We start from the raw sequence: 17,497 nt of genomic DNA, 5'->3' as shown, positions 1-17,497 counted from the left end.
GTGGGGCTCAATCCCAGGACCCTGAGATCATGACCTGAGCCGAAGGCAGAGGCTTTAACCCACTGAGCCACCCAGGCGCCCAAGATTTTATTTATTTTTTTTGAGAGAGAGAGAAAGAGAGAGAGAGAGAGCATGAGAAGGGGGAGGGTCAGAGGGAGAAGCAGACTCCCTGCCATGCAGGGAGCCCGATGCAGGACTCGATCCTAAGACTCCAGGATCATGACCTGAGCTGAAGGCAGTCACTTAACCAACTGAGCCACCCAGGCACCCCATCATTCTCAATTTTTTAAAAAAATTGAAATATAATTGACATACAACATTGTATTAATTCGAGGCATAAGTGTTTCTAACGAGCCCTCAGGCGATGCTGATCCTGCTAGTCCCTGGACCACACTCAGGGTAGCGAGGGTCCGATAAATATACTTAATTACTCAACTCTGGCCTTCCATTTATTCGTTCATCTGCTGTTTGCCTATTTGCCTTCCTTCTTCCCCCCTCTTTCTTTTCCTCCCTCCCTTCTTCCTCCTGCTTCCTCCTCATCCCTCATGCCTGCTTTCCTCCTCCATCCCTTTCCCCCTCACTGGGTACTTGTTTTCCAGGAGAACACCACCAGGCAGGGGACGCCCTCTCCACCAGCGGACGGCCACCTTCCCAAAGTGACTCCCGTTTGGAAAGGACTTACCTTCACTCCTTCCCCCTTCGACTCTTTGAAGCAAAAGACAGTCCTAGAACAGAGCTGTTGGGCTCAGGAGGCATCCTTGGCCCCTGACTTCTCAGAGGGCAGGTCTCTCTCTGAGGTCCAAATGGCCCTTGAAGGCACTAACAGCCCTGGTCTCATCATCTGGTGGCTGTGATAAGGAGAACTGAGCCCTGGTGGTTTTCCTGCAGCTGCTGGATGGCGGGCGTGGGGCTGCCTGGCTCCCTTCCTGAGCTCTGTGGCAGGCTCTGCACGGATACGGATTCCTTGTCTGTATGAGTCCAGCCAGACCCTGGCAGATGACAAAGGCTTAAAGGCCTATATAATTATGGCGTCTCTAGAGCGGTGGTTCTTGACCTTGACTACACACTATAATCACCAGGGGTGGGGTGGGGTGGGCGGGGGCTTTAAAAAGTTCTGAGGTCTGGGTCCACCCCCAGAAATTCTGATTTGAATGCTCCAACGTGGGGGCACCTGACTGGCTCAGTTGGTAGAGCATGTGACGCTTGATCTCGGGGTTGTGAGTTCGAGCCCCACATTGGGTGTAGAACTTACTTAAAAACAAAATTTTATTTTATTTTATTTTGCTCTAAGATTTTATTTATTTATTTATTTGACAGAATGAGAGAGAGAGAGAGACAGCAAGAGAGGGAACACAAGCAGGGGGATTGGGAGGAGAGAAGCAGGCTTCCTGCTGAGCTGGGAGCTCTATGTGGGGCTCGATCCCAAGTCCCCAGGATCATGACCTGAGCTGAAGGCAGGTGCTCAATGACTGAGCCACCCAGGAGCCCCCAAACAAATAAAATTTAAAAAAAAATAGATAAAGAAATGCTCCAGGCCGTGGGGTCTGGGCAGTGGGGAGGGGGTAAAAGCTGCCCAGGTGATTCCAAAGGGCAAACCAAGGTGGAGAAGTGCCACCTGCCTGCTCCCCAGCTGCTGCTGGGAGGGGAGCTGGCAGGAAGCTCAAGAAGGAAGGAAATGAACAGGTGCTGAGCACCCCTGGTGCTCCTGGCAGGGTGCTGACCCTCCACACACACCCATCCTCCTGCGTCATCCTGCACTGACAGCTTGGGTGATGTCATAGCCGTAGTGAGGCCTGGATGGACGCAGGCACTTGGATGCCTACAGCGTCCCTTGAGCTGTGCCATGTGAGCCGTATGGGGGTCTGAGGCCCCAGGAGACACCAGTAATACTGATCCAGGCATCAAATGGTAATATTTTGTTCATCGTGGATTTTTTTTTTTTTTTGCTTTTATAAAAAACCAAACCAAACAAAATTTTGCATTGGTTTGTCTTAATTGCTGAGCTCTTGACTCCTCCTAAATTGTGTGCCTGAGATTTGCTGGCCTGACCCTAGTCCTAGCCTCAGCCCTGACTCCAGGCCGCGTGGCAGGAATTAGGACCACAGGCTCTGACTGTCAGAGCTGAGGGCCTCTTGGAGGCATCTGTGGCTTACAAATGTTTTAAAAGTTTTGTTCAAACAAAAGCTGATCTGCCATGAATGAAGTCAGGAGGGTCCTCAGGGTTGCAGCTGTCCCCTCCCCCACATCGAAGGGGCCTCAGAGACCCACCAATCAGCTCCGGGACTCTAACGATGATAGTTATAAAGACCCATGTAGATCCATGTCCCTCATTCATAGGCAAAGACACTGAGGCCTATAGGCGGTGGTGTGCTAGGAAGCTGGTGAAGGAAGGAAGGAAGGAAGAAAAAAGGGAGGGAAGGAGGGATGGAGGGAGGAAAGAAGGAAAGGAGGGAGGGAGGGAAGGAAGAAGGAAGGAAGGAAGAAGGAAGGAAATAAAAACCTTGCTTTGTAGGTTTTACAAACCTACAATTGACAACTTGTCAGTTTCTGGGGTGTAAATACTCCCCCACGGACCAACATGATGTCATGACCGCAGAGCTGGGAAGAGAGGGGAGCACCCATTTCTGTAAGCCGCTGAGTCAGCTGCAGGGACAATGACTTGGCCCGGAGTGTGGTGGCAGAAATGGCACAAGAATTCAGGTCATGTGGCTCCCAGCCTTGGGCTCTGCCTACTGGCCCCAGCTGTGCGGTCCTTGGCAAGGCCATCCTGGACCTTCCCGGGACTTCTCCATTTCTAGTCAATGGTCCTAAGGTCATAACATTCAGCCTGTGGGACTGTGCGAGACAGAGATCCCGACATCAGGATCCTGCTGGCTTCCAGGGGGCACCTCTTCTTCTCCAGTGCCCAGCATGCACCACTGGCCTTGGAGTCCAGGTAAACCACCCACAGGACGGGAGGAGGTGGGTCTAATCAGCTTCCACCCTCTGCTCCTGGGAAGACTTTCACAGAAGGAACAAGTGTAGTATTTGAAGTAATACATACATAGAATTTTATTACTAAATACCATGTGGGTATACAAAATGCATAATTGAATAACAGCTAAAAAAAATAGTCCAAGAATGTGTAATACACATTTTTTGAAATGATAAAAATGTATCCATGAAAAATATAAAATGTTGCATGTATATACAATATATACTTCTATATATATAACATAAATGAAAATCGTAAATAAGAAATGTGTACATGAGCGAACAGGTATGGAAGCTGTTTTTCTTAGAGCAGCTCTTTGTTCCAATCAATCAGCTTGATTATTTACATCTTCTACCGAGGAATTCCATGAGAAAGAGAGTGTTTCCACTCTGGTAACATTTAAAAATTGTTTGCACTGAAAATCGAGAGTTTTCCAGTTAATTGACCAAAGGTCTGAAGTTGATAGAAGAGTCAAGAATGAAAGCTGGATAAGAGTCAAGGAAGCTCTGGGAAAGAGGGTCTGCTTCCACCATCTGAACAGCCAACCAGGAGATGGACTGAAAGGACAAGCTCTTCTGAGGAGGAGGCAGGCTGTGGGGATGTTAGCCAAGATGGCGCTGACTCTGGCTGGGCAGGAGCCGGCAGGAAATCCGGCGTAGATTCAAGCATGAGTTGGGGTTCAGGTCAGGACACTCCCCAGGTCCCTTTCTGACTTGGCATCCGTGGGTTTGCAATGTGAGGGCCTCTTCCCTCAGGGAGGGCATTCAAGTAACAGCACTGAGGCACGAAGACAGGTTGTGTGCGGTGTGGGGCCACTTCCCAGACGGCTCCTTGCCTGGGGCCCACCTCAGGGGTTCAGAGGGGGTGGGGGCTTGGACCTCACAGCTCCTTAAGGATGATCTGAATCTTGCCATCAAGCTCCCCCATGTCCAGCAGGAAGGCGACGTGGTTGCTATAGTGCTGAATGATGTTGTTGTCCATGTTGACCAAGATTCTGGAAGAGAAGAGGAGATGCATCTAGAATGTAGCAGGCCTCTTGTTTTCAGGGCCTCTGGAGGGTAAGGATGACAGTACTGGTTCCTACCTATTGGGTGCCCCCCAACATTTCAGGCACGTCATGAATGGTCTCCTGACCATCGTGACAACAAAGGTGGAGGGCATGATCCCCAAGCGGCCGGGCCACACCTCCAGTCATGGCCCCTATGGCACCAGACTGACTGGGGAAGACGCAGTGCTCCTTCGTCCCCGGGCCAGACAGGACTCAGACAGAGTGAGAGTTCAAGTGCAAGAGGCTTGGTGGGGCGACCAGCGTGGTTTGGCTGTGCTAAGAGGCTGCGATGTGTCACACAGGTAGTCCTGCCTGAGCCAGCGGCAGGTGCCACACGAGGCCCCTCTCGGTTCCACCCCCACAAAGCTGAAACCTCACTGGCAGAGCAAGAGACTCAAAGGGCTCAGCCCTCTCTCCCCACACTCTCTAGGCAGGGACTTGGGCCAACCTAAGAGGGATGGCCCTCTGCAGGGCGTCAAAGCCACTGTGTATGCTGAAGGGCACCCCACTGGCAGCCGCCTCCCTGACAAAGGGTCTCTCAGGCCCGACCCCATCAGCGTCCCCTTTGTCATGGAGGTGGGTGTCTTCATCCATCATCCCCCCCCCCACTAGCATTGACTGAGGCCTCTCCACCAGCAGGGCCCTGCTCCAAACAAAAACAAGGGCCACTCAGAGATCCTAGACCCTGCCCTCCAGGAGTTTAGAATCTAGTAGGTCCTGAGAAAAGGAATCCTTAGAACCTTATTACTCTGAGTGATAGATGGGGAAGCTGAGATTCAGAGAAGTCATTTGCCTGAGGTCACACCATTAACAGACGGCAGAGCTGGGACTTGCGTCTGGACTTTGTCTCTTTCCACCGTACCATTTTTTAGAAAGAAAAACAAAAAACCCTATACATAGAAGTTAGGAAGCGGCGTATATGAGAAAGGCAAAATCCAGGCCTGGGGAAGAGTTCAGATGAGAGTTCAGAGTTAAGTTTCAAGTGGGCCAGGAGTCGGGGGCTACGGGTCTCAGACTACTGCTCCTGACAGGTAGCTGTCTGTTTTCCAGGGGACTCCCCCATCCTACCCCCACAGGAGGCGGTACCCCTGTCCCTGACATCCCCCAGGTCCGGAGGAAGGAGACCTTGCTGAAGCAGTGAGCCTAAACTTCTGGCCTACATCCCGGCCTCTAAGCCGCTGCAGCCAGACACGGCTACTTTCTGGAAGCAGGGCTGGTCTCAGGCTCCCAGGCTGGGGTGCTGACTGCCGGGGTCTAATTACAGGTTCCCACTTCCTCAGATCCCATCAGCCATTCCTTCATCTCACAGAGGGATCTCTGTCTGGGGGCTGCAGGCTGGGCCAGAGGGGTGTGTGCTGGGTCAGCGGCCCAGGTGTGTGTGGGTTTCTGATAGTGATATTTCCAGGGTGCTTCTGGGTGCTGAGCACCGAGTGCCTTGCCTGCATGAACTTGAAGGCGCCTCCACCCACGCTCCAGCAGAACTCCCAGCGGGCCCAGAGGGCACACCTCCACACAAGGCACCCCAGACAAGACCCCAGACCCTTCCCCCTCGAGGGCAGTGACAACTGGGCCCTAGCTGTGGGCTTGCTGGGAACCGCTGCCCTAGAACAGGGGCCTCTTGTCCCTTGCCAACTTCTAGCTGTCTTCTGTCCTGGTTTGCCGGAAACCCTTGGCCGGCTACCAGCCAAACAATGTATTTGTTCATCTTTCAAGCATTCAGTGGTGCTTGTAAAGCTGATTATATCTACCTTTGTCCACAGGACTTTCAAGAGGGTTCTGTGAAAATAAACGAGGCCACTGATTGGAATAGAGTCTGATGCTGAGGGAGGCGGCAGATGACCTTGGCCTCTCCTTTCCCAAAAGGTTTTTTTTTTGCAGACTCTTCTCATTTAAGCATCTCAGATGACCCTAGGCCTGAGGTCTTCGTGGTTGGGGGTATATATGGGGTGTAGGGTGCCTCTGAAGGGTGGTTGAGCGACACCCTGGGCCATGGGGCCAAGCAAATGAAAGGCCTGACCACGGCCTTTATTTGCACATTGCTTAGCGGTTAGAGGAAAAAGCAGGAGGCAAGATAAAACAGTGGGTGCCTGCACAGGCTTTAGACAGGTTGCTAGCTACTCACTGGGACCCCGGGACTCCCTGAACGTCAGTTTCCTCATCTCTAGAAATACAGAACTTCATACTAAACTCAAAAGGTCAATGAGATGATGCTGGGGAGTTATTCAGCCCAGCGCCTAGCACACAGAAGGTGCTCCCCACAGGGGAGCTATTAAAATTTGGAATTAAGTAGCTGGCTGGGGCTTAAGGGAAAGATTCTGCCAGTGGGGCCCAGGCATCCTTGTAGGATTTCCCTGCCCCCAAATAACACACACACACACACACACACACACACATTTCCTAGCCCCTCGGCCCAGACTGCGGTGGGACCCGAGGGAGGCCGACTACAGGTGGGGCTGCAGCCAGGGGCGCGAGCACGGGCATCGAAGGGGAAGTGGGGCTGGGCTTGTCCGGGCAAAGCAGAGCCTGCCCTCTGCGAGGAGGATTCCGCTCCAGAGAGCGTGTGAGCCCCAGTTTGAAACCGAAACTTGGAAGGAAAAAACACACAAAACCTTAGATACTCATACAACCAAAACCTAACAGGTCCTTTCCCAGGGGCTGCAAGACAGCCCCCCTCCCCCCTGCCCTTCTGTGGGAGGCTGGGTAGGAACCAAGGAGGAGGGAGGGTGGGAGGCCAGCCCCTGGGCCTGCCTGGATGGGGCCGCCACCTGGGTACAAAGCCTGCCTGCCTGCTTCTGCAAAGCCTTCTGAGAAGGAAAGCCCACAGACAGCAGCCACGGGGCGGTGCCCAAGCACCTTCCTGGGGACACAGTAAGTGTAGCCAGAGTTACACTGTCGTGAGCAGGAGGACGGGGTCTGAGCTGCTGGCAGGGGCCTGGGAGTGCATCCTCTGGGCAGGGAATGGTGCAAACAATTCCTCACTGGCCTAGAGGCCCCATGCTGGGCTGGTGCAGAGACTCAGTTAGCAAGGGCTGTGAGGGTCCAGTTCACTGGCTCTGACCAGGGGACAAAAATCTGGGGGAGGAGAAGCAGTCACCACGTGACCCTCCATCTCCCCCTCCCCCACCAAGGGCTCTCCTGGACAGGTAGCCAAGGGTGTTGTGGTGGTGTTGAGCACTAATCCCCAGCGACCCACAGTAGGTGCTACATTGCCCCGCCCTCTGGAAGGTAAAGCTTTGCTCCTTCCTGCCTCATCCAGACCTGAAGGTGGAGGCCTGTGGAACATCCCCGGCGGGGAGGGGGGGTTCCCCTCAAAACCACACCTGGTCACCACACCGGTCACCTCTCCCTTTCCAGACTCATCCCCAGCCACTCCCTCCTTGGGCCCCTAACTCAAGCAGCGGCGGTGCTACTGGGCCCTTTGGTCTCCTTGCCTTTCCTCCGCTGTTCCTGCTCCCGAATATTGCTTAGCACCTCTGAGCCTCAGTTTCCCTATCTGTGAGGTGTGAGTCATGGTGTCTACCTCATAGCGCGGCTGTGAGAGTTAAGTGGGATATGCGTAGTCCCACATCTGCCACACGGTAGGCGGACGAGGGAATGGTAGTCACTATCGCCAGCATTATGATCAAATGACTTGGCTATCCCATGGCCTTGGACTTGGGTCTGGCTCTTCTGATGTCTGGGCCTGCACTGGCCTCCACCTGTGGTCTCTACAAAGACCCTTCCCTCTGTCTGCCTCTTCTTTCCTTCCCGGTGCTGGTCAGTGTCTGGTCTCTACAAGTGGCCTTGCCTGACTGGGGGCTTTCGGCCCAACTCCACAGCCCTTGAACTCTCCACAAAGCCAACGCATTGGGAGCTCCCTGAGCCAACATTTCAGAGGGAAAGGGTCCGCGAGGGGTCATGGGAGGGAGAGCTGTTCTGAGCACTTACCCCCGCTTACATTTCTTGTAGACTTTGTAAATGTTCTCTTCAGGAAAGCCATACTTCTCAGAGATCTGGAAGAGAGCAGTAGGGGATTTGTTATCTGCTGCCCAAACTGGATCCTTTCCAGCCTTTTATACTCTGACATCTATTTCCTGGTTATAAAAGTAATATACATCCCTACTGTGGAAAATTCGAAGAAGAAGGTTACAATTGTCCATAATCCTGTTTCTCAGAGATGAACATGTGGGTGCACCCTTTCCCATCTTTTGGCCACGGTGTAGATTTTTTATCTTCCACATGGATAGCTTTATAGAACCTTTTTACTTCCTGTCGTATGTTATAAGCCTTCCCGCATCACAGCAAACCCTTGACAGACTACACGTTTTGTGACTATACTATATCCCAAAGAGTGTCCCTTGGGTCCCCCAGCCCCTGCCCAAAGCCAGTGCCCAGGGCCCCCCACTCAGCAGCTGCTGACTCTGGGTGAGCTAGTGGCAAAGACGGTCATGCTAGAGGAAGGGACCAAACTGGCCCATTTGAAACCCTCAGGGCGGTTCCCAGAGTGAGGAAGACCTCCATAAATGGTCACTGTTGTTTTCGAAGGGGAGCCCTGGGGAGGCTCCTGTCCCGTCGTGAGGGGCATCGCCCAGGTAGTGTCCCCCTTGAGGCAGGCATGACGAACCCCATCGGATGGGTGAGGATGCCGGGCTCCACGAGGATAAACCACGCACCCTAGGCCCAGCCAGGTCCCAGGTTTCCTGCCCCATCACATCCCAGGACATTAGTGCTCATCCTGCGGATGGGGAGCCCGAGGCTCAGAGGCCTGTGAGTGGCCTGCCTGAGGTCACGCCGCCAGAGCCAGCTCACTTCTCCCCAGACAGCCGGAAGTTACCTCTCGGGCTGACAGGCTTGGTCTGGTCCCAGCTCTACCACCTGGAGCGCACACTCTGAGAGAGTCCCCTTACGTCGCTGAGCCCCAGCTTCCTCGATTATAAAACGGGAGCGAGCATGGGAGGTCCACACAGTGTGGTTCTGCTTGGCAACTGAGAAGATGATGCGAAGAGCCCAGCCCAAGGTCTCACCCTGGTGAGAGGCTTAGTCAGAGGTTGCTGTCTGCTGTTACTGCCTTGAAGTGGCAGCGAGCCCCAGACCAAGGGCTTCAGGCTGAGCTCCTCTCTGGGCCTTTTAGGAAGAGGATCAGATTCAGCTTCTCAGTTATTCTCTGTCCTGACAGAGATCCCTCTGAGCCAGAAAAATTCTTAGACTATTTACGTGGATGGCGATATGGCTGGAAGATACCAGGAGAAAGATCTCAATTCAGTCTAAAGAAGAACTCAGGAACTTCCTAACCATAAGCCTCACAAAGACAGCACAGGCTGCCCTATATGGTAGTGAGCTCTCCATCTCTGGGAGTATACAAGTCAAGAGTGAGTATCCACTTGGAAGAGCTACTGGGAACAGAGCTCAAATATGAAATGGGGACCCTTTTAGGTACGGTCCAACTCAGAGACTCTGAGTTAATGTTCAGGTAACATTAATGGACTTTCGTGAGGCCAGCTTCTGGGGCTACTGCCAACCAAGCAGGGAGGATGATCTGTAAAGGGACCAGAAGGGTAATGCAGAGTGGAGAGAGCCTGGGCTGGACTGCAGCTCTGTCACTTCTAGCCACTTGGGTAAGTCGCCTGACTGCTGAGAGGCTGTTTCCTCATGAAAATGAACAGATAATAACAGTACCCACTTTTGGGGGGTGTTAGGAGAATTTGGTGAGCTAGCAAACGCTTCATGCCTGACAAAATGCCTGGCACATAGTGATCTTCAGTAAAAGGTAGCTGGTGTTACTATCGGTTCACTCTCCCTTCCCTGGCCCGCCATCTTGGAACCCTCTGGCTGTCCTGTGTGGTTCAGCCTTCGAGCCCAGCTCAGCCTTCGAGCCCAGCTGGCCCTGGTGGAGTCTCATGTTTGCTCAGTTCTTCGCTGAGCCACAGAGCTGCTGTGGGTCTCATTCAAAGCTGTTTCACCCGCTCTCTGGTAGTTTGGGGGAGGGCTGGGGAAGGTCTCCTTGCCGAGATACCACCTTTAGCTGCCACCTCCCCACTCAGGGCCCCCCAGCCAACCACAAGCTGCAGGAATGAGGCCCCCCTGGAAGAGAAAGAAGAGTGTCTCTGGGGCCTGGCCTTTTTGGGTTTCATTCCCATTAAAACAGAAACAGGTTTGCAAAGCCAACAAAAAGCTCTGGCCTGTCAGACAGCAGCCATCAGATTAAGGAGGATTTATGGTGTGTGTGACTCCCAGGGTGGAGCCAGGGTTATGGCTGGGAGATAACATCACAGAGGCACGCCCCCACCAGCCAGGCCTGGAGGCCCCCCCTAAATGGGGTGGGACAGGTGGACCATCAGAAAGCCAGGGTTCCAGCTATTCCTCCTCAGAGCCTTCCTGTGCAAAATCAGAACTGTGGCATGAGGGGTGGGGGACAGGAACACAGATTGGGGGTCTTGCCAGAGCTGGGGGCAAGGAGTCCCAGAGCCTCTTACCGCATTCCTCAGTCCTTTCAGATCTGGGGTCTTCAACATGAGAGCATCAAATACTTCCTCAGTCTCCCTCCGCACATACAACAGAACTGAGAGGCAAAGAGGTGGGTTTTAGTGGTAAAGGGAGGACAAACAAACCTGGGAATATACCTCAGGGGATGGGAGAATCTTCAAAAATATTATTTTTTTAAGTTTTTTTTTTTTAATTTATTAGAGAAAGAGAGCACAGAGGGAGAGGGAGAAGCAGACTCCCCACTAAGCAGACAGCTCAATGTGGGACTCGATCCCAGGACCTTGAGATCGTGACCTGAGCAGAAGGCAGACGCTTAACAGACTGAGCCACCCAGGCACCCCCCAAAATATTATTTTTACCATAAGGCTGATGTCTGCAGAAAGGGTGAATTCCTGCTGAGGGTCTGTACCCTGATGGGAAATACCACCCAGCTCTGCAGGTCCCACTCTCAGACTGGGCTGATTTGGGCAGGCTGGAATCCCTCCCCCTGCTCTACCGCCTGCCAGCTAGGTGACCTTGAAGACATTTTCCCATCACTGAACCTACTTTATCCAAATGGGAAATGGAAGTGGCTCTGCCCTCTATTTCACAGAGTTGTTGGGCAATTAATGGCATGACATTTTAAATACCAAGTGCAAAAAAAAACCCCCAAAAAACACCAAAAACCAAAACAAAACAAAAAAGTGTAGTACAAGGCTCAATTCAAGGTTGCCAGAAGCTTTTGATCTTAGCTGCTGGTTGGTTTCTTCTTGATAATCAGCTTCAGCCTCCCAGAGGTTTGGGCATGTCCCCCTCTCCCATGAAGTCACAGATTTAGGCTGTCGAAGCCAGAAAGCCAGGCATGGAAACCCAACTCTTCTCCCCCCACCCTCGGCCCCAGCAGAGAAGGCGGGCACTTGCCCAACACAATGAGCTTGTTGCCTTTGCCAGCTGCCGCAGGATACCCATGTCCAACAAAGCCAGAGGAGGCAGAAGCCCTCCAGCTCCATGGACCTCTCTCCAAGCACTGTGGGCTTCCCCCTAACCTCCACCCCCCCCCCTCAAGCCTTGGCCCAACTCCAGCTATGAGGAGTAAGGCAGCCCCTTGCGCCTTCTCTGCTGGGATGGATGCTGCCTGGCTACCTGGGCCCCAGTAGGTGTTTGAGGCTTTGGGGTCTGTTTCATGGGGAGCTGGGGACTCTGTGGTGGGCTCCGACAACAGATGGGCCGGGAGTGAAGGTACCTCTCTGAAGATCGTCTTCCTTGGCCTTTTTGGAGGGCAGAGGCTCAAAGTCCTCAGCGAAGGGTGAGCAGGTTCGTTTCAGAGGCAACCTGAGGGGAAGGGGGGACAGAGGAGAAAGGGAGGGGCTTGTGAGAAACCCAGGGGGATCCCAGAGTCTGAAGGGACCCCAGAGGTGCGGAAGATCCCATGAGGGCAGACCCAAAGCAGTGGGATGGCGGTGAAAGCAGCAGGTTCTAGAATTGGGACAACCTGGGTTCAAATCCCACTCACTAGCTGGGTGACTCGGGGGCGTCCCTTAGTCCCTCAGAGTCCCCATCTATCCAATGGGGTGACAAAACAATGACAACAAGACTTCATAAAGTCGTGAGGCTGCAGGAGATCACGCAGACAGCTTCCAGAGCCACATGTGGGGTGCAGCGGGGCCTTGGGGAATGACGACTGTTTCACCATCAGTAGGATGGTTTTTTGAAAGAATCCACTGGGATGGGCAGTGGGGAGAGGGGGCAGGGCTACGGGATTTGGAGTAAGGCACACTGAGGTGCCAGCCTGACAGCGCTGTGTGAGCTTGGCCAAGTCACTTCACTTCTCTGAGACTTGGCTTCCTCATCCGTCAAGGAGAGCAAAAACCCCTGCTTGCCTGCCCCGTGGGGGTTGTGGTGGGGGGGCAGGTGACCTAATTTGGTATGGAAGCCCCTCCTGAAAGGTACCCCTTGTTTATGGGGGCAGGACACGGAGACCAACAACAAACGAGCTTTCCCTTTCACCCACCACCTTCTCATCCCTGCCTTGGGCCCGCGAGGCCATGCTCCCCCTCAGACAGACATCTAGGCTAGAGAGAAGGACGTCAGGAGGGGACAAGTCACCAGGCCCCTCCCTCGCCTCCTGGAGTCTTGGTGGGGTGTGGACCCCCCGGTCAGTCCTGAGGCACAGCGTCCCCTCCTTGCTCCCCGCATCTGCTCTACCATCTCGGAGGCTTCTTCTTTCGCTTTTTACAAGCATGTGTCTCGCCAGAGATTCGCCAACTTTTCACATAAAACAAACCCATAAAAACGTGGGCAGTTTCAGTGAGAAAGGAGTGTGAATCTAGCTTGGGGGCTGGGGGAAGAGTCTCTCAGCTGCTTCCTCGGTGCCCTGGCCCTGGCTTGGGTGGGGGGGCAGCGCAAGCAGTGGAAGGCCAGGCGGGGGCGGGGAGGGGGTGAGGAGGCCCCTCGCTATTTCTCTCCGTACCTGTTGGAGCTGCTCTGACCCGCCGAGGGCACTGCCTGCAATGAAGACGAAAGACATTTTCCATCACATGCAAGAAGATGAGAGGGGCCCTCCGCTGCTGGAGGCTTTCTGGGAGGAGGGGGCCCAATCTTTGATGGGGAGGAGGTGGGGGGAGGGGAGTTGCAGTTGGAATGCCTTTCCAGATCATTCTGCTCAGACTAAGTCCTCTTAAGTGAGCTGCGATCGTGAAACGAAAGGCAGCATCCACCCCAGGGAGAACCAGCCGGGGACTCGGTGGACACAGGAAGTGTTGAAGAAATATGGCAGACCCCGTGTGTCCCACCTGAGCCCCAGCTCGCCCAGAAGGACCAGGACTGCACACCACCCTGCAGCTGGGAACAGGGCCCCTCTCTTCCCCATGGAGCAGCCGTCAACCTGGCCACAGGGCCCTTAATCCCAAGAGAGTGGCCATCTCCTGACTTGGGGCCTCTGGCTAGGGAGAGGAACTGGGGTCAGGCAGCCATCAGACTATGGGGTCACAGAACTGCTTCCGGGGCGGGTGGGGGGGCAGTGATGGGAGGATGGTGGACACAGGAAGGGTTTTAAAGTATGTGCCACCGACCACATCAGTACTGGCTGCCCTTTCGGTTTCATAAACTCTTATAGTTTGAAGTCAGTGCACTGAACGCATCTTGGACAGCAAGAGCTATTTCTGCAAACGTTCTCACCTACATGGCGGTGGAGGAGGGATCCTTGATGGAAGGAAAATCAAATTGTTTAATATGGAAGCAAACCACTAGCCAGGCTCACCCATCCTGATTCCCCCACTGACATGCTGTGTGGCCTTCTCTGGAAAATGGAGGGGACAACAGTATCCACCTCAAAGGATGGCTCCCCGGCCTGAGAGGTGCTGTAGCTAGAGTTTGCAGGCTCGGCTTCTGAAGCCCAGGTGCCTGGGTCCAAACCCTGGCTCTGCCCGTGCTGTGGTGTTTGGTCTCTGGGCCTCAATGTCCACCCCACGAATCCAGGGAGAACGACAGCGTCTGGCCAATAGGGAGGCAGGGAGGGGGCGAGAAGGTGGTGCGTGGGGGGCCTTGAGAGCAGTGCCTGGCATATAGTGAGCGCTCACAAGCCTTGCCATGACCACCGTGGTCCGCTCCATGGGGAGCCGGCCACCATCTAATTTGGGGCTCAGAATCCAGAAACTTCCATGAGTGCTCCAAGCACGAACATTTCGACAGTTATGAAGTCCATTTCTTCAATTGACTTTCTCTTCAGTAGAAAAGGTCACTAACGTTGTACGAACAAGTGTCCATTCTTTAATCCCATGGGATTCAGTAAAAGCATCTCCATTTTGATGTAAAAAATATCCAGACCTACGCTCGTCTAAACTGGCCTGTTGAGCCACGTGGCAGGGGGCTCCACACCAATCTGAGACGATTGCCCCCCTCACCCCCGCCAGGGGCTGAAACCCTCTCTGGCCAGAGACCCTCACCCCTCCAGGACGCTGCAGGCCGGAGAAGTGCACGTTGGGGATGAACAGCACGGGCGGGGTCTCCAGGTCAGCCTCGGGCCGCAGGTATGTGGTCTCATTGCCCCTGAAGCCAGACAGCAGGCAGCCCTTGATGCCTGATGGGAAAAGGAAAGCACTGTGTCTGGGACCCCTCCATTCACACCCCCAGTCTCCAGTCTCCATCTCCCCTTTGCCCCAGGCCAGCCCAGCCCCTGGCCCGTCCCCACTGACCACTGCTGCTGGAGTCGGGGCACTTGACCTTCCTCCGGAACTGCTTCCGCTCATCATCCCTCATTTTCCTTTCTGCTCCCTGCAGGGAAGAGGGGAAGGGGGGGTCACCAAGGGTCTTGGGAGGGGCTGGCTGTCTTGCATCTTAACTATGGGCCAGCCTTCTGGGGCTGCCAGACTTCTAGAGCTGCTGTCTTCCCAGACTGAGACCAGGAAATGGGAAAGTAGCAGTGCCCAACCCGCCGGGCCCAGCCCAGCCCAGCTCTGTCTGAAGTCAGTCCAGGCCATGAGAGACAGACAGACGTGGAGAGAGAGGAACAGACAGAGAAACATGAGGAAAGTGGAGTGAAATAGGGACAAGGAGAAGAAAGAGAAACATGAGAGAGACAGACGCAGAAAGACACATGGAGAGATCTTCAGAGAGATCTAGAAAGAGATCTTCAGAAAGAGACAGAGAGGGGAGACAGCAGCACAGAGAAAGGGAGGAAAATATACTTCGAGGCCAGGACAGACAATGACAAGCCCACAGAGGAGGGAGACAGGCCGAGAGCAAGAAGCAGAGAGAGACAGACACACCCCACATGACTGCGGAGGGCACACTAGTGGGGGCTGGCCCTTCCCCCTCCCAGATCCCCCAACCCCGGCCACCTTGTCACAAAAGATCTTGATCTGGCAGATGGCTCGGTGCACCAGGCGCTCGGTGCCTGAGCCGCAGTCATAGGTGTCGATCTGCAGGTTCAGAGGGACACCCTTTACCCCCTTCTGCGAGGAGAAGTCTGTGCTGAGGCAGTTGACACCGATGAACACCTGGGGACAGACAGGGGAGCTGGAGAAACAGCGGGCCTGAGCCAGCCCTGCTGTCCCTCGAGCACTGCTCACTGAGCCTACTGTGCACCTGGGGAGTGGCACCCATGGAAGGCGCCCATCACCACCACCAACGGCCAGACTGGGGCTCGGGGTGGTGCGCCAGCCTTCCCCAGGGGACACGGGGGTGTGGGTGCGGCCCAGTTGGCGAGGCAGCTCCCACTAGACTGCCCAGGGTAGCCCAAAGGATCAAGGCCCTGAGAAGGAGATGAGGGGGCCCCTCAGGGGCTTTCATGAAAGTCCAGAGCCTCATTATTCTGCCACCCAGAGTGAGAAGGTATGGAAGGGCCATAGCCCGTTCCCCCTGGGTCCGGAAGACCACCTTCCTGCTGGCCTCGAGCCACAGGGGTGAGACCCTGCCCCTCTGTGCCCTTGCCTACCAGCTCCAGCCATCACTGGACCTAACCCCCGCCTTTTACAACCAAGGAAACAGGGGCTCTGAGCAGAGAGGGGAGCTGCAGATGTTTCCACATGCCAGCAGAATGAGCCTGGACGTGGGGCCACCCGGACTGGGGTTGGGAAGCTGGGCTCGGCCACTCACTGGCCATGTGGCTTTAGATGAGTGCGCTAACCTCACAGAGCCTCAGTTTTCTTACCTGCAAAATGGGGATAATTAAACCTACTTCATGTGGCTGTGAGGGCACGTGGAGCCCCTAGCGGGCTTGGCATGCAGTGACCTGTTGTGGTGAGTGGGACCACTGGAATCTCAACCCAAAGCCTAGGAGGCCAGCCTAGAGACTCCCTGGCAGGCTCGCCTGGTGACTGTCTACCTACCTGACTGACTCCTCCCTGGGGTGCCAGGGCCAGACCCCATTCCAGACTGGCCACTGTTCCTTGGGACGTTTCCCTTGGAAGTGATCCTGACCTGCCCAGGTAGGGGTGGGGTGTGGGGCCTTTGTGGACCCCCTTCCCTCCTTGGCTGTGGGGGCCAGGCCCCCAGACGCATACCAGACATACCTCTCCCTCAGCCAACTCAGCCCTAATGCAGCTCCCACCCAGCTCACACCTGAGAAAGACCCACGCCTGGGGGCTTCGGGGCCTGTGAGAAAATCCCAACCGAAACCCACCGCTCCCTTCCTACGAAACTCTTTCCCCGCCTCCCGGCCCTGGAGGCCCCAGCTCCTCCTCCAGCCCCTGGCATCTGTTTGAAAACTAATAATCCCTCACTTTTGTGCCTCCCTTTGTGTTTTCAGACCCCCCTTCAGCTCTGTTTTCTCCAGGCAGCCACGGTGGCCCAGGCCTGTGAGGCCAGCCCTCCAGCTTGTCCAGGCCAGAAATGCCCTTGCCATGAGCTGGACCCAACCTTGGTGTGAGAGGGTGGGCGTGGCCCAAGGAGACAAAGGACAGGCCCAAGATCACCCAGCCCCGGCTCTCAGACCAGTGCCCTTTCCACAATGCTGGCTCTCCAAACAGGAAACCAAGCATGGCACAGAGAGGCCCAGAGGCACACGGCAAGTTGGCCTTGGGCACTAAGCAGCTGGGATGAAAAAAATCACCAGAGGCTCCACTTTCAGGCCTCTCGGATGGGTCTGGCACTGGGCCTGTCTCTGAGACATGCATGATCCTAGAGAATCTTCATCACAACCCCCAGAGGCAGACTATTGTTCTCCTTCTATGGACATAAGAAGTGAAGTCACTGGGACTTCGGCCTCCTCTAGCAGAACCCAAAGCATTCTTCCTGCACCCAACTGGCCTGCAAGTCGGGAAACCTGGCGTCATGGGTGGCTGGCTGTGTCACCTCGCATGTGGCTCGGTTTTCCCATCTGGTGAATGGGTGGGTGCAATTCACCACAACAGCCCCTGTTGCTGAGCCAGGCTGGCCTCTACCCTTTACTTATCGCACGTGATCCTCATGTGAACCCCTCAGTTGGTGCTATCATTGGATCCCAGCTTTACAGGCAAGGCACTGGCCCAAGGTCACAGGGCTGGGACATAGGCCTAGCCTTTCTGGAAGCCTGCGCTTCTTTTCCACTCTGTATC

The 17,497-nt window shown here is 54.7% G+C and overlaps 1 protein-coding gene across 1 annotated transcript in view; it reads right to left on the bottom strand.

Annotated features, from left to right (window-relative positions):
• Nucleotides 1-3,736: 3,736 nt before the first annotated feature.
• GRHL3 (grainyhead like transcription factor 3) overlaps nt 3,737-17,497 on the bottom strand; it is a 33,707-nt gene continuing 19,946 nt past the window's right edge. Inside the window, exons 9-16 of the mRNA XM_032863753.1 lie at nt 15,302-15,460; nt 14,657-14,735; nt 14,408-14,541; nt 12,934-12,968; nt 11,707-11,795; nt 10,475-10,560; nt 7,950-8,014; nt 3,737-3,968 (exon numbers count right to left, since the gene is read on the bottom strand). Of these exons, the coding sequence (XP_032719644.1) occupies nt 3,854-3,968; nt 7,950-8,014; nt 10,475-10,560; nt 11,707-11,795; nt 12,934-12,968; nt 14,408-14,541; nt 14,657-14,735; nt 15,302-15,460 (762 nt within the window). The 3' untranslated portion in view covers nt 3,737-3,853. The remainder of the gene's footprint in view (nt 3,969-7,949; nt 8,015-10,474; nt 10,561-11,706; nt 11,796-12,933; nt 12,969-14,407; nt 14,542-14,656; nt 14,736-15,301; nt 15,461-17,497) is intronic.

The sequence above is a fragment of the Lontra canadensis genome, unplaced genomic scaffold (genome assembly GCF_010015895.1).
Source record: "Lontra canadensis isolate GAN:19392208 unplaced genomic scaffold, GSC_riverotter_1.0 scaffold25, whole genome shotgun sequence".
Classification (NCBI taxonomy): domain Eukaryota; kingdom Metazoa; phylum Chordata; class Mammalia; order Carnivora; family Mustelidae; genus Lontra; species Lontra canadensis.
The sequence above is the reverse complement of the archived record's forward strand: the minus strand, read 5'-3'. Positions and strand labels throughout refer to the sequence as shown.